Source organism: Salmo salar, chromosome ssa25 (assembly GCF_905237065.1).
Source record: "Salmo salar chromosome ssa25, Ssal_v3.1, whole genome shotgun sequence".
In the NCBI taxonomy this organism is placed as follows: domain Eukaryota; kingdom Metazoa; phylum Chordata; class Actinopteri; order Salmoniformes; family Salmonidae; genus Salmo; species Salmo salar.
Window position 1 is genome coordinate 34269991 of NC_059466.1, and position 25044 is coordinate 34295034.

Below are 25044 nucleotides of genomic sequence, written 5' to 3' on the forward strand. Positions count from 1 at the left end.
GTAGTAGCAATTGAGTTAGCAGTAGCAATAGTGTTAGCAGTAGCAATAGAGTTAGCAGTAGCAATAGTGTTAGTAGTAGCAATAGTGTTAGCAGTAGCAATAGAGTTAACAGTAGCATTAGTGTTAGTAGTAGCAATAGTGTTAGCAGTAGCAATAGGGTTAGCAGTAGCAATAGGGTTAGCAGTAGCATTAGTGTTAGTAGTAGCAATAGTGTTAGCAGTAGCAATAGTGTTAGCAGTAGCAATAGGGTTAGCAGTAGCAATAGAGTTAGGGCTATGTGGAGTTATGTAAGGTCTGGAGTCTGGACTGATTAAACACTGTTCCGGTCCACTCTTTACCCACTTACACAACACACGTCAAACACAGTGCGAGTTTAAGAGCTCTATCACACAGTGGCACTGTGAGATCACGGCATGCCTCTAGGTTTGGCTAAGCCTTGTCTCGTGTACAGTTGGCAGAACTGAGAGGTGTGTGTGTGATCAGTGCCCAGGTACAGAGAATGGGGGAGGAGAGGTTGTGCAGACGGGTACCAGTCTGCAGCTGGCTGGCAGTGCCAATATCTTTACATGTTTTTGACAGTATACCAGGCGTATGCATTTTAACAGTGCTCTAGTCTTCCGAGATGATTATGTACCCTGTGTTCAGACGTACAATCTAGTGTGAATAAAAGCATTCTGAAATGAGTGCTAGTTCTCTCTCTCTCTCTCTCTCTCTCTCTCTCGCACTCTCTCTCTGACTATCACACTCTTTCCCTCTCCTTTCTCTCACTCACATGCAGGATTGGTCACTTGAATACTGTAGCAATCCTCGCTATATGACATTTACATTTACGTCATTTTGCAGACGCTCTTATCCAGAGCGACTTACAAATTGGAGCCACGTTACAATTCCCACCAAGTGGGTTAACCCTATTGGCGCGATGCGTAGTGTGTTTGCCTTTCACGCCAGTGACCCGGGTTTGCTTCCCTACCCTGGTGTTCGTTACAATACTTATAATATGCATTACCGCCAATGTTGGGAGACTTTAGTACAGGCCCTATGTTCCTCCAGGAACCAAGAGGATTAAGTGAGTTAAGTAAGTCAAGGTATTAGCTGGTAAAGGTGCAAGGTTTAGCTGTGTTATTGAGAGGAAGTGCCTTTGTAGTGAGGCAGGAAGTGAGTCATCACTGCTGTTAGGCTAAATATAGCCTGCTGGGCGCTACGCTAACAGCAGGAGGACCCCGGAGTCTCGCTTTCTCTGTAAATCCTACTGTTATCAATAAAGTATGTGGAAGAAGTGTGAACACCATCACCTTTAACCTGTATAAACCAGGCTGGATGGCATGTCTTTTGTGTGTGCGCGTTTGCGTGTGTGTGTGTCTATAGACTACGCGTGAGAAAGAGAAAAGGGTCCAGACGGGTCTATTCTAGTGGACAGAACTGTTTCAGACTGCCAGTCTGTTCAGAATCCATGATAACACTAGCTCAACTGAACAGCCAGCTAGCTTCTCACGCTACACTCTGTCTGCTTGGGTTAGTTTGCTGACTGGCTCTGCTAGAAAATGGAACAGAGGGAGTAGAAAACAAAGGTTTAGTTAGGAAAGAAGGTACACTCATAGACCTGCCTTTCACTGCAACCTTCTTTGGGTATCTCCAGAGGCATTATGGGTAAAGTCTGAGCTCAAAGATGAAGAACGGATGGCATGTGACGTCACGGCAGGCCATCGACCTTCACTAATCAGATCATAGGAAAAGGAAGAGGAAGAGGAATAGAGTGGTAGGCTTGGTATAGGGGTGGGGTGCATTAGGGGGACAAATTACATCCTTTAGGGCTCACTGAGGCCCAGACGAGCACTTCCTGTCTCCACCCAGCCCCCTGGTGCCCTTGGCAGGAAATGACATCACTGTCTGCGGCAGTGCATCACGTCAAGAGGGTGGTGACGCAGGCGTGCTTTTCCTGCCCTCGGGGGAAACACTACACAATGGAGCACAGTACAGACACAGTGACATCATCACACAAACAGGCTGTTTCCTCGCTGTCACCACAGCAACCAATGCTTTAGAGAGAGAGAAAGAGAGATGGAGAGAGAGGGAGAAGACAAGACAAGAGAGAGAGACATGGAGGGAGAAAAGAAATGCAGACAGTCTATGAGATGGACATGGGCATGCCAGAGTGAAGTGTCACTGATCGTCAAACAATAGTTACATTGTCTATGTGTGTTGCCTAACCTCTCTCTTTCTCTCTCTCTGTCTCTGTCTCTCTGTCTCTGTCTCTCTCTCTCTCTGTAACAGAAGGATGAGGTGTATCTAAACCTGGTTCTGGACTATGTTCCTGAGACAGTCTACAGAGTTGCCAGACACTACAGCCGAGCCAAACAGACTCTGCCCATAGTCTATGTCAAGGTGTGTGTGTGTGTGAGTGCCTGTGTGTGTGCACACTATGTTGCCATCATGTGTATCCTCTGCTTTCCATTTCTAATGTGTGTGTGTGTGTGTGTGTGTGTGTTGTAGTTATATATGTACCAGTTGTTCAGGAGTCTGGCCTACATCCACTCGTTTGGGATCTGCCATCGGGACATCAAGCCTCAGAACCTGCTGCTGGACCCCGAGACGGCTGTGCTCAAACTCTGTGACTTCGGCAGGTCAGTTTGAACTTTGTGAAAGAATTTGCAGTTGTCATTAGCTTTGATTGGCTAGGATTAGGATTAGGATGAGGATGATGATGATGATGATTATGGCAGTGATGTTAATGATAATGAAGATGACTATGATATTGATGACTATGATGATGATGATGATTGATGAGGAGTATATGTGACTGACAGTGTGTGGTGGTGATGTTGTGTCTCCAGTGCTAAGCAGCTGGTACGTGGAGAGCCCAACGTGTCCTATATCTGCTCTCGCTACTACAGAGCCCCCGAGCTCATCTTTGGTGCCACCGACTACACCTCCAGCATAGGTGAGCTAACAGCTAACCGCTTACAGCTAAACCCAATTGAAATTCATATACACCCTAGCATATATAGGCTAAATGCTAACCCTGTTTAAAGTCAAACTACACCTCTAAAGCAGGTATGCTAATCACAACATCTTCCTGCTTTGCATGCTCCGCCCCCTCTACAGATGTGTGGTCAGCTGGATGTGTGCTAGCAGAGCTGTTGCTAGGGCAACCAATCTTCCCTGGCGACAGTGGAGTTGATCAGCTGGTGGAGATCATCAAGGTACTGATACTAGCCTGTCAGTTAGGATGTCTGTCAACCAATTCTCTCTATTTCATTGAATGAAAGTTGGCACACTCTCACCTGTCTCTCTCTCGCTCTCTCGCTCTCTCTCTCGCTCTCAATTGTCCCTCTCCTCACTGCTCATGCACTCTCCTCTCTTCCCCCTCTCTCTCCGTCTCTCCCTCCCTCCCCCTCTCTCCCTACCTCCCCTCTCTTCCCCCTCTCTTTCTCCGTCTCTCCCTCCCCTCTCTCTCTCCATCTCTTCCTTCCCCTCTCTTCTCCTCTCCTGTCTCTGTGCTGTAGGTTCTGGGGACCCCTACACGGGAGCAGATCCGAGAGATGAACCCCAACTACACTGAGTTCAAATTCCCCCAGATTAAGGCACACCCATGGACTAAGGTGAGTCAACAGGTACAGGAACTCTTTTACTACTCTACAATCCACCCCCTCCCCTAGCATCATCTCCCTGTGCTCGCCTCGCCAGCCTGCCAGACATTCATCTCTGCCATCCCATATATCTGTATCCCCTAATATCCAAAATAAACCCCTTCACCTAGACACTTCATGATGAGCCCCACCTAGATTTGTAAGGATTGGATAGGTGTAAGCTTGCGTCTAGCCCCACTAGCTTACTGGTAGGCTAGCTGGGGTTTCTACCATATTGCTTACAACCATCAGATTCTTTCTAATCTGCAAGGGCACATGACGAAGTCCTCAGGTCAGGTCGGTGATAACCTCAAGAAACAGAGTTAGCAAAGAGGACATTGTCACAGTATTTGAACAGGGCCCAAGTCAAATGGCAAATGAGCAGTGTTGTAGAGCAGGTCCTCGTGTCATCTCCCTAAACTCCACCTTGTGCTTGTTCTCTAGTACTGCATCCTCTAGCCACCCAGTCTCTGTGCTGCCTGTCTAGATCAGGGATGGACAACTCCAGTCCTCGGGTTCTGATTATTGTCATACTTTTTCCCGAGCCCCAGCTAACACACCTGACTCCCAATAATCAACTAATCCTGATCTTCAGTTTAAAATGCAAATAGTTCAATCAGCTGTGTTTGCTAGGGATGGGGAAAAATTTGACAACACTCCAGCCCCAAGGACTGGAGTTGCCCATTACTGGTCTAGAGTCTCCTACCCTGCTCCTGTAGGGCGCTCTTTACACTTGAACTGGACAAATACAGAGGACAATCTATGGACAATGAGCCCTCCTCGTGGTTTTAACAGACGCACAAAGTTTATAATATACAGTCGTGGCCAAAAGTTTTGAGAATGACACAAATATACATTTTCACAAAGTCTGCTGCCTCAGTTTGTATGATGGCAATTTGCATATACTCCAGAATGTTATGAAGAGTGATTAGATGAATTGCAATTAATTGCAAAGTCCCTCTTTGCCATGCAAATTAACTGAATCCCCCAAAATCATTTCCACTGAATTTCAGCCCTGCCACAAAAGGACCAGCTGACATCATGTCAGTGATTATCTTGTTAACACAGGTGTGAGTGTTGACGAGGACAAGGCTGGAGATCACTCTGTCATGCTGATTGAGTTCGAATAACTGACTGGAAGCTTCAAAAGGAGGGTGGTGCTTGGAATCATTGTTCTTCCTCTGTCAACCATGGTTGCCTGCAAGGAAACACATGTCATCATCATTGCTTTGCACAAAAAGGGCTTCACAGGCAAGGATATTGCTGATAGTAAGATTGCACCTAAATCAACCATTTATCGGATCATCAAGAACTTCAAGGAGAGCAGTTCAATTGTTGTGAAGAAGGCTTCAGGGCGCCCAAGAAAGTCCAGCAAGCGCCAGGACCGTCTCCTAAAGTTGATTCAGCTGCGGGATCGGGGCACCACCAGTACAGAGTTAGCTCAGGAATGGCAGCAAGCAGGTGTGAGTGCATACTTTTACCCGCAAAACACCAGTCTCAACATCAACAGTGAAGAGGCGACTCTGGGATGCTAGCCTTCTAGGTAGAGTTGCAAAGAAAAACTATATCTCAGACTGGCCAATAAAAGATTAAGATGGGCAAAAGAACACAGACACTGGACAGAGGAACTCTGCCTAGAAGGTCAGCATCCCGGAGTCGCCTCTTCACTGTTGACGTTCAGACTGGTGTTTTGCGGGTACGATTTAATGAAGCTGCCAGTTGAGGACTTGTGAGGCGTCTGTTTCTCAAACTAGAGATTCTAATGTACTTGTCCTCTTGCTCAGTTGTGCACCGTGGCCTCCCACTCCTCTTTCTATTCTGGTTAGAGCCAGTTTGCGCTGTTCTGTGAAGGGAGTAGTACACAGCGTTGTATGAGATCTTCAGTTTCTTGGCAATTTCTCACATGGAATAGCCTTAATTTCTCAGAACACGAATAGACTGATGCGTTTCAGAAGAAAGGTCTTTGTTTCTGGCCATTTTGAGCCTGTAATCGAACCCACAAATGCTGATGCCCAGATACTCAACTAGTCTAAAGAAGTCCAGTTGTATTGCTTCTTTAATCAGCACAACAGTTTTCATCTGCGCTAACATAATTGCAAAAGGGTTTTCTAATGATCAATTAGCCTTTTAAAATGATAAACTTGGATTAGCTAACACAACGTGCCATTGGAACACAGAAGTGATGGTTGCTGATAATGGGCCTCTACGCCTATGTAGATATTCCATAAACAATCTGCTGTTTCCAGCTACAATAGTCATTTACAACATTAACAATGTCTACACTGTATTTCTGATCAATGTTATGTTATTTTAATGGACAAAAAAATAGCTTTTCTTTCAAAAACAAGGACATTTCTAAGTGACCCCAAACTTTTGAACGGTCGTGTATTTTTCTATGTATATCACCCTCACCTTTGTGCCGGCCCTTGTCAGGTTAGTTAGGTAATATCTGTAACATTCAGTAGTTAATAATAATTACATTCTCTCTCCATTTCATATCTATAAGCAGAAACTGAAATCCTCCTCTCTCAAACCTGCTATCATGACCGCATACATCATTGTGTTCATGATACTAGTTTGAAATTGATTGGTTTATTGATTCTAGTCTCACCTTTGTGATTGGCTCCCTGACTCGTCATTGCGTTGGATTGGTTGCTAGGTGTTCAGGCCGCGCACGCCCCCGGAGGCCATTGCCCTGTGCTCTCGGCTGCTGGAGTACACGCCCACCTCGCGCCTCACCCCCCTGGAGGCGTGTGCACACTCCTTCTTCGACGAGCTGAGGGACCCCAATGTCAAGCTGCCCAACGGGCGAGAAAAACCCTCTCTCTTCAACTTCACCACCCAGGGTACAACACCTTCTCAATACACTGTCTGCCTGTCTGTCTGTCTGTTTTATCTGCGGTATGGAGAGTTTCTTCTCTTACATGTATAATGATGTGGTCTCTCTCTGTCAGTCTCTGTACTAATGCTACCTGCTGTAATCTGTGTGTGTGTGTGTTTGTGTGTGACCTATGTGCGAGGTGTGTTTTGATGTGTTTATCTGTGGTGGATGTGATCTGCTGTAATCTGGTGTACCGTGTCTCTCTCACAGAGCTGTCCAGTAATCCCTCGCTGGCCAACATCCTAATCCCCGCCCACGCCCGCTCTCAGGTCGCCACCTCCACCCCAACCAACGCCACCGCCACCGTCACCACAGGTTGACCCACACCTCTCCATCCCTCTCCAACTCTCTATGTTCTCTCTCTCTCTTTTCTCTCTGTCTCTCTCTCTCCCAGGAAAATGTCTTATAAAAAACACCTGTTTACTCATTGTGTAAATGAGTAAATAATTTTCCTCTCCCTACTCTCCTGTCCTCCTTTCTAGATGGTAACAGCACAGATCGTGGCCCCAGCACCACTACCGCCTCAGCCTCTGCCTCCAACTCCACCTCCTGAACCCTCCCTCTCTGACCCCCCCCACATCGCCCCAATCAGGGGTGCACCTGGGTGCCAGCTGTAAGAATGATGACATGGCAGGGTTTAAAACAGATGACAACAACAACGCAACTAACTGAGCCCTCCACGTCACCCATCTAAGTGTTTGATTTCTGCAACCTACTCCACTGAGGACATCTTTATGGTCTGTTAGAGGGAGGGAGTGGTGGGGGCTGATGAAATATAAGAGTATTCATATATAAACGTACCATATATACACAATACTAGCCTGCTAATGTTTTCAAGAGGACAATCTATGTATCAAAGTAATTATCTGTCCCCTCACCCTCCTCCTCTTCCTTGTCCACAATGAAGCCCCCCCCCCCAACTTCATATCCTCATCACTTCCCCTCTGACACCCCCTGGTTGGGATGGCCACCCAGGCTCCTCCTCCTGTAGTGCATGGCCTGAGTATAGTTAGGAGCACCCAGAGTGACCTTTCACCCCTGCATTGACGTCCACACTTCTGCTAATTAGGCATGAGGCACACATACATACACACACATACATTCTTACCAACACACGCCGATGCATGAAGGTCCTGATATATGTGGACAGTCCAATCAGAAGGGAGGTTTTGCTCGGGGTTGTTTTTAAACGGTTAGCGAACAGTTTTATTCTGTTTTTATTTTATATTCCCTTGGCTTAGGATGGGTGGGATCATTTAGATTGACATGTCAGATGTCTATGGTTCTGTGTGCTTGTATTACGTTTCCACTGAATGTACAAAACATTAGGAACACCCCCGTTCTACAGGGATGCTGGCCCATGATGACTCCAATGCTTCCCACAGTTGTGTCAAGTTGGCTGGATGTCCTTTGGGTGGTAGACCATAAATGATACACACGGGAAACTGTTGCATGTGAAAAACCCAGCAGCGTTGTAGTTCTTGAGACACTCCGGTGCGCCTGGCACTTACTACCATACCCCATTCAAAGGCACTCAAATATTTTGTCTTTCCCATTACATCTGAATGTCACACATACTGTACACAATCCATGTCTCTACTGTCTCAAGGCTTAAACATCTTTCTTTAACCTGTCTCCTCACCTTTATCTCTATGCTGAGAAGTAGATTTAACAAGTGACATCAATAAGGGATAGCTTTCACCTAGATTCACCTGGACAGTCTGTCATGGAAAGAGCTGGTGTTCCTAATGTTTTGTACACTCAGTGTATACATACATACAGTTTATAAATTACTTTGCATTATGTACAAATATATATAGATATATGTATATTTAACTTCAATGGTTCAGAATCCGTAACGGTTAGTTGTTGGCTCACAGAGCAGGGGCAATATTTGCTACTGCCTAAAGACGTGAAGAGGCAAGGTGGTGTGATTTCTTTGGTTAGAAAAGCCTTTTTTTCAGCAGTCACTTCCCTGTTTTCCTTTATGTAATTATTGGTATGTTAATGCTGTAGACAGGACTAGAAAAACGCTCTGTTCCTTAACTATTTTTATTTATCTCTATCAGATGACTGTGTTGTAATGCAGTCAGTTTGGAGGGGATGTCTCCCCCACACCTTTCCGTCTCTTTAGATGAAGACTTTTTCTTCCAAACCAGCCCCTAGCTTCTACCCCCTTAGCATTTGATTTGGAATTCAGCCATGGAGAGAGGTCTTTGTTGTTTCTGGCTAGATTGCGAGGAGTCCTCTGTCCCTCCTGGCTCTCCGATTGTGACCACTGACTCAGTGTTAGTACAATGTTCATCAAATGTTTGTCCAACGTTAATTGAACATTAGTCTAGCATTCTGTTCTTTCCTCTATCTCTCTCCACCTGAACCACACAAGCACCTCTCTGGTACAGTCTCTCAGAGTAGAGCGTCTTACTTACCCAGACATATTCACACAGGTTCAATAGGACAACACAACTACACTGTGTATATGTATACAGTTCATATGCTCCTCACCAAATCCTGACTCATATTTTCGTTTTTTATGTTTGTTAGTTTCTTCTGTTTTTATGTTGTGATCATGGCATGTACAGTATATATGTAGAGCCATGTACTGTTTATGAGCAAAAACAAAGATATGGGGGGAGAAAAGAAAAGAAGAAAAAAACAGACTTGTTTGTTGGATATTGTAGATGATGATGATGATGATGATGATGCTTTATCCAGCCATGTAGTTCAATCTTTACCTGTACATTACAGTAGATGACAGCTTTATTATTGGAACAACACCTAGTCATGTATAGTGTATCTATAGTTTGGAGTGCCTTTTCTTTCATACACCTTCGCCTTGCCCCCCTTACCTCCCACCCCACCCCTCCCATCACATAACCTTACATCCTCCTTAGGTGCTGTTGAATGACTTTCTGCCCCCTCCTCTCAGATCTCAGTTTCAGTCAAGAGTTGTGCCAATGTTAGTTTAATGTTAGAATTTCTCTCTTTCTCTGTATGTACAAGTCATCTTCAACCTCCTTTCCCCCATGTTTAAAGCTTTTTGTTACAAATCTGTTTTTTAAACATTATCTATATATAGTTCAAGATTGTTGTCCCGATTTGAAGAAAAGTCTGTGCTTGAATGGTTGTTATGGTTTCACTAGGGTGCAGAAATATCTTCCACACACACAACAGACAACAGAGTCAACATAGCATAGACATACATTAGAGTACATTATGTATTCAGTCAAAATGATGCTTCTGGTATCAAAGCCATTACGCCAATTGATGATATTGATGTTGTGACAAGCCATCCTCAGAGGTAATGCAGTACCTTGTATCTCATTGTCTACACACCCCTTCTCTTTTCCACCCTCCATCCCTCTGTGTTCTGAGGGGTTTATCATGTCCCCCTCCCGTGCCACCCCATCCTGTTTGCTGTAATATTTGTGTTCATCAACGTGTTGCTATCTATCCCACCAGTGTGACCACTTCACCTCTCTCCCCTGACTCCAGTTCAACCAGAGTGAACCATGTCAATCCACACCACAACCGTTTCAGTTACCAAAACAAAAAGACAAGCAAGGATAGTGGACTATAATATACCGACTGTGGCATCGTCACCCTCGTGGCAGAAGAATATGCTAACTGAGTTTAAAGAAAAACTAAAAGACGACGGAAAACTAACTGTATAACAATACCACTACTACTTGAATGCCTCGGTTTGTGACATTTTATTTCATTTTTAAATGTTTTTTTTTTTGGTTCTGTGAAGGTATCCTAAATGTTCGCCCCTGTAAATACTTCCCCCTGCGTGCCCTGAGGAATAGTTCCCTGGTTTCCTGGTACTGTCATTTGCATTAAATAAAGAGTAGGATAGCCTGGAAATGAACAAGTCTTGACCTCTGTCTGTGTGTGTGTGTTCTTTCCCTGTTGTGACATCTGTCGTAGAGCTAAGTATGTACAGTAGAACAGCAGGCTATGACTAACAACACACTACAGTAGATGACTAGCCACATGAGGCCACAGCCCATCCATTTCATCCAGCCACACATTCTATGTCGGGTGGGCAATAAGGGGTATCAAAATTCAGAGGAGGATTGCGTTCGGATTGATTTGTTTGTCAAAAGCCATTTGCGGGCCAGGAAAAGGGCAGTTATTTAAAAACGCACAGGTCCATTATAATTTCAACATAATTTTTATGTAGTTTTAGGTGTTCAAGAGTAGCCTGCAGTGTTTTTTTTACCCAAAATACTAATATTCCAAATGACTCAAACCTCCCGTGGGACAGACTGAATGGTCTCCGGCCCATGGGAAATATGTTGCCCAGCCCTGTTCTACATGGTTCTGTTATAGTCAAACTTAGATTCCTCTTCATTTGAGGGTTTGATTGAAGAGAGCACTTCAGGCTAATATAACAATTTAAATGTATAACTTTTATTTTAACATAGAACAGCTTCCTGAAAGCTTGTTTCCAACAAAAGAGCTTAAAATAACTGTCCAGTGTTTGCAGATTTCTATGAAATATGACCTATAATTAATTACAATATGAGTGAAATAGTTTTCTTATGTTAAAAAGCATATTTTCTGTGTTGGAATGGAGTGGGCGTATACCGGTCATTCAAAAAATGCATGTGAGTAGACTGCTGATAATATAACATTTCAGCAGACATTTTTATCCAAAGCGGCTTACAGTCATACATACATACATTTTACATATGGGTGGCCCCAGTGGGAATCTAACCCACAACCCTTGTAAACGCCATACTCTATTGGCTGAGACACATAGGACCACCTGTGATGACATCATCTATGAGGAAAGCATTTTTGAAACACTGTTTGAGATACAAGTTTGAGGTGGGGTGTTTGAAGTGTTTTTCTCCAATTTATGCTTTGTATAGGATGAGTCAACAACATTATTTGGGTATGACGCATGAGTTAACAGAATATTAACTTTTAAAAAGTGAGATTTTCAGTTGAGACATGAAAATGCAAATGCATTCACCATTGTCCGTTTTTGTATGTCAAAAGTTCTACTCATGAACTGTTTTCTGGATGAGTTACATACACATGCAAGGCAGACAGCTTGTGTGTTTCTTTTTTTTTTTTTTACAGATTATCATCCATTATCCAACCTGGTCTCAAAGCATTTCCTATTATTCTGTACGTAAATCTGAGATACTCCCTTTAGTATGATATGTTATGTTTCGTATGATATGTATTCATTTGTGGTTGTCCATCACCCATTTCGTATGATATGTCACAAATTAGCAAAACGTACAATGTGCTAAGAATTTGCATGATGTACAATATGTTACGAATTCTAGGTAGGTGGCTAACGTTAGCTAGCTGGCTAATATTAGCTGGGCTAGGTGTTAGGGTTAAGGTTAGGTTTAGGAGTTAGGTTAAAGGGTTAAGATTAGTGATAGGGGAAGGGTTAGCTAACATGCTAAGTAGTTGCATAGTAGCAAGTAGTTGAAAGGTTGATATTAGCTAAAATTAGCTAAAATTGTACGTGATGAGATCCGAACTCGCAACCTTTGGGTTACTAGACTTTTGCGATACACAACAATCACCCTACTTTTGTTTTTGCCTTATGTATCCATCTGTCTTATTTAACCATACCAAATGTAACCTATCATACTCATTTGAGTGTTCTGTATTTGCTTTTAATATGTTACATCTAGTCTATGAGACCAGGCTGCATTATCTGATGACGTCCATTGAAAAACTATTGTCTCAATCCATACATTTCAGACACCAAATCTTTGTGTGGCAGTACACTAATAGAATGAGGAAAGCCTAAGGAATTTTAGACCTGAGGTCATGGGAGGTAGGACTAGTAGGTCAAAACAAAGTTCAAAGGTGATAAGGTTCTGGCCATGGAGGGTCCTGTGTGTCTACTAGTGTTACAGCACACAGAAATATAAATATTTAAGGCAGAAAACACCAACGACAAAACCATGACCCAATGCTCACACAGCCAAACACATGTCTGTACATGTCTAGAAACAAAAAACACAACCCAACATTCACGTCACAAGGCAAGAACACAAATACACTAAAACACAGAATATAGGTACCTGCATCATTTGTAACGTTAACAATACATATAAGATGATGTATATCACATTTAGATTCTGATTGTACTGTGTTCTTTTCAACTGTGACATTTCTGCGATGAGGATAAATTAATATGTACTAGATTGATTTTGTCTCACACTTAAGGAGGCACTTGACCATCTTTTAGGAAATACAGCAGCCAAAGAGTGCTCACAGAAAACAAAATCACTCCTTAAACCTCTGTAGAACCATAGGGGACATCCCCTTGTTCAGTCCTGTATAAGATGATTTTGCATTAGTGCTTTAAACACAATTGTCTGAGTCTCTGACAATCATTTTGCGTTGGCAATATGCATAATTGAATGATGAAAGAAAAAAAACATACAAGCAAGCACACATTAAAAAACTACGTATAGCTCTTTTGATATATTTTGATCTATTTTGAATAAAATAAAAGCTACAGTCTTGAGAGGGAAAATGATTCAATCACCCCATAGGCAGTTTTACATGTCTCTGTTGAAGCATCACAGTTATTTAGGCATCCGTTCTGTATATCGGGCTGAGGAAGGTGGATTAAGCTGTCTGAAAGTGATTTAGGTCCTTTTCTCAATTGCATACTCCTTGTGTCCTTTCTCCTCGCCTCCTTCTCAAAACCCATTGGAAGAGAAGGTCAGAAGGGAGGGACCTCTGGCTCTTTCATCCAATGGGTTTTGAGAAGGAGTCGAGGAGAGAGGACACAGGGAGTATGTAATTGAGGTTCTCCCTAGATGTCCTTGTTGAAACCTGACGGAAAGTGATTTAGGCATCCCTGCTGCTGCCTGTCTGGGTGTGTCTGTCTCAGGGGTCCTTGCTGACCACCTCCAGGATGAGTGGGTCAAATGAGTTGCCTGGCTGGATGTCCTGAATCTGTAGGACCTGTTTGGTATACTCCTCATTCATAGTCCTCATCTCCGTCAGACACGCCAGAATCTTAGGGTACAGTAGGCTGGGGGGACAGGGAGGACAGGGACAGGAGGACAAGAGAGACAGGGATATAGGGCCCAAGAGGTCACTATGAAGACAGAGTATTCCTAGGCACATTATCCAACATCATGCCTAATGACACGTCTCATGTCTCAATGAAATCCAATATTTAGACAGACTCACTGTTTCTCAGGCCTGGCCCTCTTGGAGTCGATGTGGACCTTCAGCGCGATAGCCAGCTTCTCCTGCAGACTATCAATCACACCATGATTGATCACACCCGGACGATCTGCCAATCAGGACACAACATTTTCAACCACATAAGCATTTGGGGAGACAACTACCACTGCCTCACAAAGTCATTTAACCTCTCTTGGGCACGGGACACACTATTAAACAGCCAGTGAAAAATCAGAGCGCCAAATTCAAAACAACAAAATGTCATAATTCAAAGTTCTCAAACATACGACTATTTTACACCATTTTAAAGGTACACTTCTCCTTAATGTAACCACATTGTCCGATTTCAAAAAGGCTTTATGGTGAAAGCATAAAGTTAGATTATGTTAGGACAGGTACAACACAAGAAAAACCACACAGCCATTTTCCAAGCAGGAGAGGGGTCACAAATACCAGAGATTCAGCTAAAATTAAGAACTAACCTTTGACGATCTTCATCAGATGACACTCCTAGGACTCAATGTTAGACAATACATGTATGTTTTGTTCGATAAAGTTCATATTTATGTCCAAAAAAAGCCTTTTACATTGGCACGTGATGTTCAGAAAATATTTTGCCTCCAATACTGTCGGTGAATCAGCACAACAATTTACAAAAATACTCATCATAAACGTTGATAAAATATTAAACTGTTATTCAAAGAATTTTAGATAACCATCTCCTCTATGCAACCGCTGTGACAGATTTAAAAAAAAGCTTCACGGGGAAAACACACTTTGCAATAATCTGAGTACGGCGCTCAGAAACATACACTAGGCAATACAGATACCCGCCATTTTGGAGTCATCTAAAATCATTATAAATATTCACTTACCTTTGATGATCTTCATCAGAAGGCACTTCCAGAAATCCCAGGTCCACAATAAATTTTGTTTTGTTCGATAAAGTCCATAATTTATGTCCAAATACCTCCTTGTTGTTTGCGCGTTCAGTAAGCTACTCCAAATGTAGGAAGCGCGGCCAAAATTTCACGACGAAAAGTTTAAAAAAAAGTTATATTTACGTTCGTTGAAACATGTCAAACGTTGTATAGCATCAATCTTTAGGCACTTTTTAACATAAAACTTCAATAATATTCCAACCGGATGATTCCAATGTCTTGAAAAACGTTTTGGAACACAGCTACCTCTCATGTGAATGCGCGCCAATGAACTCATGTCCTTTCCTGAGTCACCAACTTCCCGGCCTTCTTGTTCGCTCTCTGTTCACTGCAAAAGCCTGAAACTAGGTTCTAAAGACTGTTGACATCTAGTGGAAGCCTTAAGAAGTGCAAAATGAACCCTAAGTCACTGTGTGTTGGATAGGCAATGACTTGAAAAGACTCCAAGCACCCGATTTCCCACTTCCTGGTTAGATTTTTCTCAGGTTTTTCCCTGCCATATGAGTTCTGTTATACTCACAGACATCATTCAAACAGTTTTAGAAACTTCAGAGTGTTTTCTATCCAAATCTAATAATAATATGCATATTGTAGTTCCTGGGCCCGAGTAGTAGGCCGTTTAATTTGGGTACGTTTTTCATCCGGCCGTGAAAATACTGCCCCCTACCCAAGAGAAGTTAAACACTAATTTCAACAGTCTTTCTTCACAAGTTTGGATGTATTTAAAGGTCTAATGTAGCCCTTTTTATCTCAATATCAAATAATTTATTGGTAACAATTAAGGACCGTACTGTAAATGTTTTGAAAGAAATGGTCAAAAAGAACCAAAAATAGCTTCTTAGTAAAGAGACATTTCTCAAGCAATACTTTTGCTAGGACTGTTTGGGAGTGGTTTGAGCGGAGAGGGGAAAACTGAAAACTAGCTGTTATTGGCAGAAAGGTTTGGAACTCTTATTGGTCTATTAACTAATTTATTGCCTGGTGTTGTCACCAGGCATGCCAAAACTCCATCCCACCAAAACCAGCTGAACATTTCAGGCGGTCTTCCAACAGCTCTTACACTATAAGGGCATTATCATCATTTTCACAATATTATTCCAATCTCATAGTGTGGAAATATAAAACACAGGAATATCACGTTTTGACAGCACTGGGCCTTTAAATGTATTGAAAGTAGGAAGAATGAAGCAAAGTCACAGCGTGGTACGGAGTCTGTGTGTGTGGCATAATGTTACCTGGAGAGAAGAGGGAGATGGCCTGCATGAGAACATACTCCACCTCCTGCAGCTGTAGGTTCCTCAAGGAGTAGTGGAACCGCATCAGAGGGTCCAACAGGTGGCGCTGAAACCCAGCTACAACAGAGATAGGGGGATGAGGGGAGGGAGGAAGGGGAGAAGAGAGGAAGATATGGGAAGGGGTGGGAGTGAGGAGGGTGAGAGAGGGAAGAGATAGGGGAGAGGGAGGAGAGAGATGCGGTATAGAGAATTGAGGGTGTACTGTCTAAGGAGATAGAGAATTATTCTTTTTTTAATTGTGGGGTGTGGGGTAATAGGGAGAGACAGGGTGATGAGAGAGAGACAGGGTGATGATCGTCTACAGTCATGTGATAAAGACAATAAATACATCTACTAACCCTCACCTACAGGCAAAACAACAGGGAACACTGATTTATACCAACACCCGTTAACAGCTAGGTCAAGGACTAGGCTACACAGAACCATAGAAACATCCAGTAATAACAGGACAACACACTCAAATTAAAGTTGACCATGGTGTAACCTCACCAGGCTGTTCATCTACCTTGATTATATTTAACTTGACACTACTTATTTGATTACATGAGAAACCTTCATCACATTATCCTGATACTCTGACAGTTACAAGGGGTCACTGATTGGCCAATTATTTCCTTTCAAGTGGACACCACTTTTCCAGATTGGAAAACATAAGATTTCATACAGCTGCCCCTCAAGCCGGTCGCCAATGGCAACGGTAACAGGGAGGCTGGTGCCCTAATTACAGAATTCTATCTATAATGTAATGATGGTTCTTTTGACCAATCAGATCTTTTGCAAATAATTGGGCAATATATCAGAATTTGGCTGCGTGTATAAGAACAGCCACAGAGACATAAACAAACAGATGGGCTACACCTGTTGAAATGGGAGGGGCTCATTAAGGTCCCCCAGGGCTTAGTGAAAAAAAAACATAAAGCTCTTATGATATTCTTATTAGCAGCTTTTATTAGCGACGGCTATAAATTAGCAGCAGCAATGAGGCTGCTAGTCAGGTGAGTAAAGATCTGGCTCCACGTAGCTTCGTCAGTTGTAGAGCTCAGAGACTAGTCTCTACTGAACAATGACTACCAGTGCTGGTAAACTGTGGCTTGGGTTGGCGAGTCAGCCTGATGATATACAACTGTAGATAGACATACATTTGATTCAAGCACAAGACATTGGGATTGAATCCACTTCAAAGGAAAGCAGACACAGCAGAGGCTGTGAATGCCTGAGTCCAATTTGAGCTTCCTATAGTTACAATACTGGTTGGTAATAAGAACGGGTTTGGGCACATTCTGACTCGAACATCAGCATTCATAGAAAGTATGTTAACTCTGACACGCAACTGTCTGTCTCTCTGACCCCATTAGCATTACACCTGGTATTAACATACAGTTCCTCCTGGGATCCACATTAACATATTCATATTCTGGATATAGTGCACGATGTGGCTTAGCAAACAGTAGTTCACTTTATAGGCAAAAGTGCGATTTGATTTTCTTTCTACAGTTAGTGACGATATATTATGTAGATTACAATGTGTAAAGAGCATTACTACTGTGTGTGTGTATGTATGTATGTTACAATGTGTAAAGAGCATTACTACTGTGTGTGTATGTATGTATGTATGTATGTATGTATGTATGTATGTATGTATGTATGTATGTATGTATGTATGTATGTATGTATGTATGTGTGTATATATATATATATCAGCCCGATTAACCGGTGCCCCTGCGCATTGGCTACCCAGACTGTTTGCATTGTGTCCCGCCCCCCACCAACACCTCTTTTACGCTGCTGCTACTCTCTGTTTATCATCTATGCATAGTCACTTTAACTATACAATCATGTACATATTACCTCAATTAGCCTGACTAACCGGTGCCCCTGCACATTGACTCTGTACAGGTACAAACTGTATATAGCCTCACTACTGTTATATTCACTGTCATTTTACTTTTTTTTTTATTTATCTATTGTTTACCTAATACCTATTTTTTTACTTAAAAATTGCACTGTTGGTTAGAGCCTGTAAGTAAGCATTTCACTGTAAGGTCTACACCTGTTGTATTTGGCGCACGTGACAAATAAACTTTGATTTGATATATACACACACACACACACACACACACACACACACACAGTTGAAGTCGGAGGTTTACATACACTTAGGTTGGAGTCATTGAAACTCGTTTTTCAACCACTCCACAAATTTCTTAATAACAAACTGCAGTTTTGGAAAGTCGGTTAGGACATCAACTTTGTGCATGACACAAGTCATCTTTCCAACAATTGTTTAAAGAAAGATTATTTCACTTATAACTCACTGTATCACAATTCCAGTGGGTCAGAAGTTTACATACACTAAGTCTGGAAAATTCCAGAAAATGTCATGGCTTTAGAAGCTTCTGATAGGCTAATTGACATCATTTGAGTAAATTGGAGGTGTACCTGTGGATGTATTTCAAGGCCTACCTTCAAACTCAGTGCCTCTTTGCTTGACATCATGGGAAAATCAAAAGAAATCAGCCAAGACCTCAGAAAACAAATTGTAGACCTCCACAAGTCTGGTTCATCCTTGGGAGAAATTTCCAAACAGCTGAAGGTACCACGTTCATCGGTACAAACAATAGTACGCAAGTATAAACACCATGGGACGACACAACCGTCATACTGCTCAGGAAGGAGACGTCTTCTGTCTCCTAGAGATGAACATACCTTTGTGCGAAAAGTGCAAATCAATCCCAGAACAACAGCAAAGGACCTTGTGAAGATGCTGGAGGAAACAACAGTATCTATATCCACAGTAAAACGAGTCCTATATCGACATAACCTGAAAGGCCACTCAGCAAGGAAGAAGCCACTGCTCCAAAACCGCCATAAAAAAGCCAGACTACTGTTTGCAACTGCACATGGGGACAAAGATCGTACTTTTTGGAGAAATGTCCTCTGGTCTGATGAAACAAAAAAAGAACTGTTTGGCCATAATGACCATCGTTATGTTTGTAGGAAAAAGGGGGAGGCTTGCAAGCCAAAGAACACCATCACAACCGTGAAACACGGGGGTGGCAGCATCATGTTGTAGGGGTGCTTTGCTGCAGGAGGGACTGGTGCACTTCACAAAATAGATGGCATCATGAGGGAGGAAAATTATGTGGATATATTGAAGCAACTTCTCAAGACATCAGTCAGGAAGTTAAAGCTTGGTCTTAAATGGGTCTTCCAAATGGACAATGACCCCAAGCATACTTCCAAAGTTGTGGCAAAATGGCTTAAGGACAACAAAGTCAAGGTATTGGAGTGGCCATCACAAAGCCCTGACCTCAATCCTATAGAAAATTTGTGGGCAGAACTGAAAAAGCGTGTGCGAGCAAGGAGGCCTACAAACCTGACTCAGTTACACCAGCTCTGTGTAACTGAGTGGGCCAAAATTCACCCAACTTATTGTGGGAAGCTTGTGGAAGGCTACCCTTCACATTCTTAAAATAAAGTGGTGATCCTAACTGACCTAAGACAGGGAATTTTTACTAGGATTAAATGTCAGGAATTGTGAAAAACTGAGTTTAAATGTATTTGGCTAGAGTGTATGTAAACTTCTGACTTCAACTGTATATGTGTGTACACTACAAGACCAAAAGTATGTGGATACCTATTCGAACATCTCATTCCAAAATAATTGGCATTAATATGGAGTTGGTCCCCCTTTGCTATAACAGCCTCCATTCTTCTGGAAAGGCTTTCCACTAGATGTTGGAACATTGCTCAGGGGACTTGCTTCCATTCAGCCACAAAAGCATTAGTGAGGTCGGGCACTGATGTTGGGCGATTAGGCCTGGCTTGCAGTCGACGTTCCAATTCATCCCAAAGGTGTTCGATGGGGGTTGAGGTCAGGGCTCTGCAGGCCAGTCAAGTTCTGCCACACCGATCTCGACAAAACATTTCTGTATGGACCACGCTTTCTGCACAGGGGCGGCAGCGTAGCCTAGTGGTTAGAGTGTTGGACTAGTAACCAAAAAGTTGCAAGATCGAATCCCTGAGCTGACAAGGTACAAATCTGTAGTTCTGCCCCTGAACAAGGCAGTTAACCCACTGTTCCTAGGCCGTTATTGAAAATAAGAATTTGTTCTTAACTGACTTGCCTAGTTAAATAAAGGTAAAAAAAAAAGATGTCTTGCTGAAACAGGAAAGAGCCTTCCCCAAACTGTTGCCACAAAGTTGGAAGCACAGAATCGTCTTGTCATTGTATGCGGTAGCGTTAAGATTGCCCTACACTGGAACTCAGGGGCCTAGCCTGAACCATGAAAAACAGCCCCAGATCATTATTCCTCCAAAGTTTGCACCATGCATTCAGGCAGATAGCGTTCTCCAGGCATCCGCCAAACCCAGAGTCATCCGTCGGACTGCCAGATGGTGAAGTGTGATTCATCACTCCAGAGAATGCTTTTCCACTGCTTGAGAGTCCAATGGCGGCGAGCTATACACCACAACAGCCACCGCTTGCACTGCGCATGGTTATCTTAGGCTGGTGTGCAGCTGCTCAGCCATGGAAACCCATTTCATTAAGTTCCCTATGAACAGTTCTTGTGCTGAAGTTGCTTCCAGATGCAGTTTGGAACACGGTAATGAGCGTTGCAACTGAGGACAGACGATTTTTACACGCTGCACGTGTCAACACTCAACAGTTCCGTTCTGTGAGCCATTCTGTCCGTTTTGTTGCTCCTAGATGTTTCCACTTCACAATAACAGCATTTACAGTTGACCGGAGAAGCTCTAGCAGGGCAGAAATCCTTTCTTTGACGGTGCCACATTGAAAGTCACTGATCTCTTCAGTAAGGCCATTTTACTGACGATGTTTTCTCTATGGAAATTGCATGGCTGTGTGCTCAATTTTATATACCAGACAGCAACGGGTGTGGCTGAAATGGCCGAATCCACTGATTTTAGTGGGGCGTCCACATACTTTTGTGTGTGTGTGTGTATATATATATATATATAAAAGTATGTTTTTCTGTAGCTGTATATAAAACAGGACTATGATAGCTATTACTTCCATAAACAAAATAGATTTGTTGAGGACTGAAAAAAGCCAAAGGTTGTGTCCAGGGCCAGATTAAAAAAATAAATGGCCCTGGAGATCTCACCTTTTTATCACAGTAGCAGTGAGCTCTCATCTCGCCTCGGCACTGCATCAAACAGATGAAGCAACTGCACATCTAGCTAATCTCCTTCCCCATCCCCTTGTCTTGATTCTACAGGGAGCTCGCCTGTTCTTCTCAAAACATTATTAGCAAGCTAGCTAACTTTAACCAACTTGAGAAGAGAGCTCAGCTTGCTAACATTCAAAACCAACCAACTACACACCAAATATACATAGAGCAAATAATTACTTTCTAAACTGTTAGTCTCAACCAAATAACAAGTACATAACTAGACTAATTTCTCTGTTACACAACGTAAGAACCACTAGATACAGGCTAGTCAGACCGGAACCCTGTGAAACGTGAACGCACGTTCAAGAAGGATAAACACCTCACCTGATTGGTCAGAATAATCCCTGTCCACCAGAACTCGTGTTTTCTCTGCTGCTTGCTCGCAGAATTATTTTTTTACAACTACAAAACTATTGGCAGAGGTTAGTCGCTAAATTAGTGGCAAAACTCTGAGCACACAGATTCGACATCGGCAAATATAGTTTTGATTCGCAGGAAAAGATTAAACAGTCGCAAGTTTAGTAAATGAGTTGCATTCATTCTCAAATGTTGCATACTTGCAAATCTTATTGAATTTATTCACATATCAACTTACATGTTTACAAGTGTTGTATTTATTCAAACATCAAGTTATGCACTTGCAAGTGATGTTGCATTTATTCTCAAAATAAGTTAAATGTTTGCAAATATTTTTTGCAATTACAAAACTCATTATTCAGGTGCAACTCATATTTGACATTTGCAAATCATACTTTACATGGTTGTACACTTAAGTCACTATTTTACTTCCATAGTATAATGTTGTATGGCTGGCATTCTACAGTTGTGGCCAAAAGTTTTGAGAATGTGAAAATTAATATTTGTGTCAAAGTCTGCTGCCTCAGTTTGTATGATGGCAATTTGCATATAATCCAGAATGTTATGAAGAGTGATCAGATGAATTGCAATCAATTACAAAGTCCCTCTTTGCCATGCAAATGAACTGAATCCCCCCCAAAACATTTCCAGTGGTGTTTGGAATCATTGTTCTTCCTCTGTCAGCCATTGTTACCTGCAAGGAGACACGTGCCGTCATCATTGCTTTGCACAAAAAGGGCTTCACAGGCAAGGATATTGCTGCCAGTAAGATTGCACCTAAATCAACCATTTATCGGATCATCAAGAACTTCAAGGAGAGCGGTTCAATTGTTATGAAGAAGGCTTCAGGGCGCCCAAGAAAGTCCAGCAAGCGCCAGGACCGTCTCCTAAAGTTGATTCAGCTGCGGGATCGGGGCACCACCAGGAATGGCAGCAGGCTGGTGTGTGTGCATCTGCACGCAGAGTGAGGTGAAGACTTTTGGAGGATGGCCTGGTGTCAAGAATGGCAGCAAAGAACCCACTTCTCTTCAGGAAAAACATCAGGGATAGACTGATATTCTGCAAAAGGTACAAGGATTGGACTGCTGAGGACTGGGGTAAAGTCATTTTCTCTGATGAATCCCCTTTCCGATTGTTTGGGGCATCCGGAAAAAAAGCTTGTCCGGAGAAGACCAGGTGAGCGCTACCATCAGTCCTGTGTCATGCCAACAGTAAAGCATCCTGAGACCATTCATGTGTGGAGTTGCTTCTCAGCCAAGGGAGTGGGCTCACTCACAATTTTGCCTAAGAACACAGCCATGAATAAAGAATGAAACCAACACATCCTCCGAGAGCAACTTCTCCCAACCATCCAGGAACAGTTTGGTGACAAACAATGCCTTTTCCAGCATGATGGAGCACCTTGCCATAAGGCAAAAGTGATAACTAAGTGGCTCGGGGAACAAAACATCGATATTTTGGGTCCATGGCCAGGAAACTCCCCAGACCTTAATCCCATTGAGAACTTGTGGTCAATCCTCAAGAGGCGGGTGGACAAACAAAACACCAAACATTCTGACAAACTCCAAGCATTGATTATGCAAGAATGGGCTGCCATCAGTCAGGATGTGGCACAGAAGTTAATTGGCAGCATGACAGGGCGGATTGCAGAGGTCTTGAAAAAGAACGGTCAACACTGCAAATGTTGACTCTTTGCATCAACTTCATGTAATTGTCAATAAAAGCCTTTGACACTTGAAATGCTTGTAATTATACTTCAGTATTCCATAGTAACATCTGACAAAAATATCTAAAGACACTGAAGCAGCAAACTTTGTGGAAACTAATATTTGTGACATTCTCAAAACTTTTGGCCACGACTGTATTAGAGGGTGTTGAATTATTAGAATAAAAGTATAACAATCTATTTGAAAAAATAAATAACATGCATCTTGTGATCAGTTTTGTGCCTATATCTGGTGAGACCCAATCATTCATTCTGCCTTACTGCACGTGGCATGTGATATGAACTTGTGGTTGTAACATGGCAATGTAATCCAATCACAATGCATACGTAGGATATACATTTGATGCATTTTACTGCCAGGTGTAGACACGAGGTGCACAGACAACGATCCAACCACAGGTGCTTGGTCTTTAAAAAAAGCCATTTCACCTTTATTTAACCAGGTAGGCTAGTTGAGAACAAGTTCTCATTTACAACTGCGACCTGGCCAAGATAAAGCAAAGCAGTGCGACACAAACACAGAGTTACACATGGAATAAACAAACATGCAGTCAATAATACAATAGAGAAAGTCTATATACAGTGTGTGCAAATGAGGTAGGATAAGGGGGGTGAGGCAATAAATAGGCCATAGTGCCAAAATTATTACAGTATGGCAAATTAACACTACACTGGGGTGATAGATGTGCAGAAGATGAGTGTGCAAGTAGCAATACTGGGGTGAAAAGGAGCAAAATAAATAAAATCTGAGAAAAGGTGCAGCTTTCCATCAGATGAGTGTGGAAACAGAAATGAAGAAACAGATAGGATCTCTGAACCTGTATACACAAGTTGGATCAGGTGTATTAGAGAAGGTTGTTATTCCAGGAATGTAATTATGTTGTGAAGTCTAATTATGTTGTGTAGTCTGGTCAGGGCTTGGTCAACGAGTAGTTGAGCTACAAAAGAGAGCCAAAAATATTCCATGAAGGTCTACAGACCTCAGCCCCTTGTCTTCCTCTATCATTTACTCTGCTGCTTTTCCTCTCGTTCTGGGTAGAGATGTGAGTCTGAACCCTGGGCCCCCAATTACTTTGGGCCCTAGACCCCATGCATACAACACGTAAACTTACCTACAGAAATAATTAGACGTTCTAACTCCATCCATCCCTCTTCTCTTCCACCTCCCACCAGAGGTAACTAAACCTGCTGACACACCTCCCTCTCCTCCACCTCCCACCAGAGATAACTAAACCTGCTGACACACCTCCCTCTCCTCCACCTCCCACCAGAGGTAACTAAACCTGCTGACACACCTCCCTCTCCTCCACCAGAGATAACTAAACCTGCTGACACACCTCCCTCTCCTCCACCTCCCACCAGAGTTAACTAAACCTACTGACACACCTCCCTCTCCTCCACCTCCCAACAGAGGTAACTAAACCTGCTGACACACCTCCCTCTCCTCCACCTCCCACCAGAGGTAACTAAACCTGCTGACACACCTCCCTCTCCTCCACCTCCCACCAGAGATAACTAAACTTGCTGACACACCTCCATCTCCTCCACCAGAGATAACTAAACCTGTTGACACACCTCCCTCTCCTCCACCAGAGGTAACTAAACCTGCTGACACACCTCCCTCTCCTCCACCTCCCACCAGAGGTAACTAAACCTGCTGACACACCTCCCTCTCCTCCACCTCCCACCAGAGGTAACTAAACCTGCTGACACACCTCCCTCTCCTCCACCAGAGATAACTAAACCTGCTGACACACCTCCCTCTCCTCCACCTTCCACCAGAGATAACTAAACCTGCTGAAACACCTCCCTCTCCTCCACCAGAGATAACTAAA

General features: G+C 42.9%; 2 protein-coding genes across 5 annotated transcripts in view; one reads left to right on the forward strand and one right to left on the reverse strand.

The window, feature by feature from the left end:
• Positions 1 to 10378, forward strand: part of LOC106586650 (glycogen synthase kinase-3 beta) — a 53910-nt gene extending 43532 nt beyond the window's left edge. The window contains exons 4-11 of one of the 2 annotated variants that reach the window (XM_014174159.2): positions 2272 to 2382; positions 2491 to 2621; positions 2832 to 2938; positions 3103 to 3200; positions 3504 to 3611; positions 6286 to 6472; positions 6718 to 6822; positions 6990 to 10378. In XM_014174159.2, coding sequence (XP_014029634.2) covers positions 2272 to 2382; positions 2491 to 2621; positions 2832 to 2938; positions 3103 to 3200; positions 3504 to 3611; positions 6286 to 6472; positions 6718 to 6822; positions 6990 to 7060 — 918 coding nt within the window. In that variant the 3' untranslated portion in view covers positions 7061 to 10378. The remainder of the gene's footprint in view (positions 1 to 2271; positions 2383 to 2490; positions 2622 to 2831; positions 2939 to 3102; positions 3201 to 3503; positions 3612 to 6285; positions 6473 to 6717; positions 6823 to 6989) is intronic. The other variant, XM_014174161.2, reaches the window with a different exon arrangement.
• Positions 10379 to 10901: 523 nt separating this feature from the next.
• The window catches only part of nr1i2 (nuclear receptor subfamily 1, group I, member 2), an 82875-nt gene continuing 68732 nt past the window's right edge, over positions 10902 to 25044 (reverse strand). For all 3 annotated transcript variants that reach the window (XM_014174164.2, XM_045707780.1, XM_045707778.1), the window contains 3 exons: positions 15869 to 15985; positions 13696 to 13801; positions 10902 to 13534 (listed from right to left, as the gene is read on the reverse strand). In XM_014174164.2, coding sequence (XP_014029639.1) covers positions 13387 to 13534; positions 13696 to 13801; positions 15869 to 15985 — 371 coding nt within the window. In that variant the 3' untranslated portion in view covers positions 10902 to 13386. The remainder of the gene's footprint in view (positions 13535 to 13695; positions 13802 to 15868; positions 15986 to 25044) is intronic.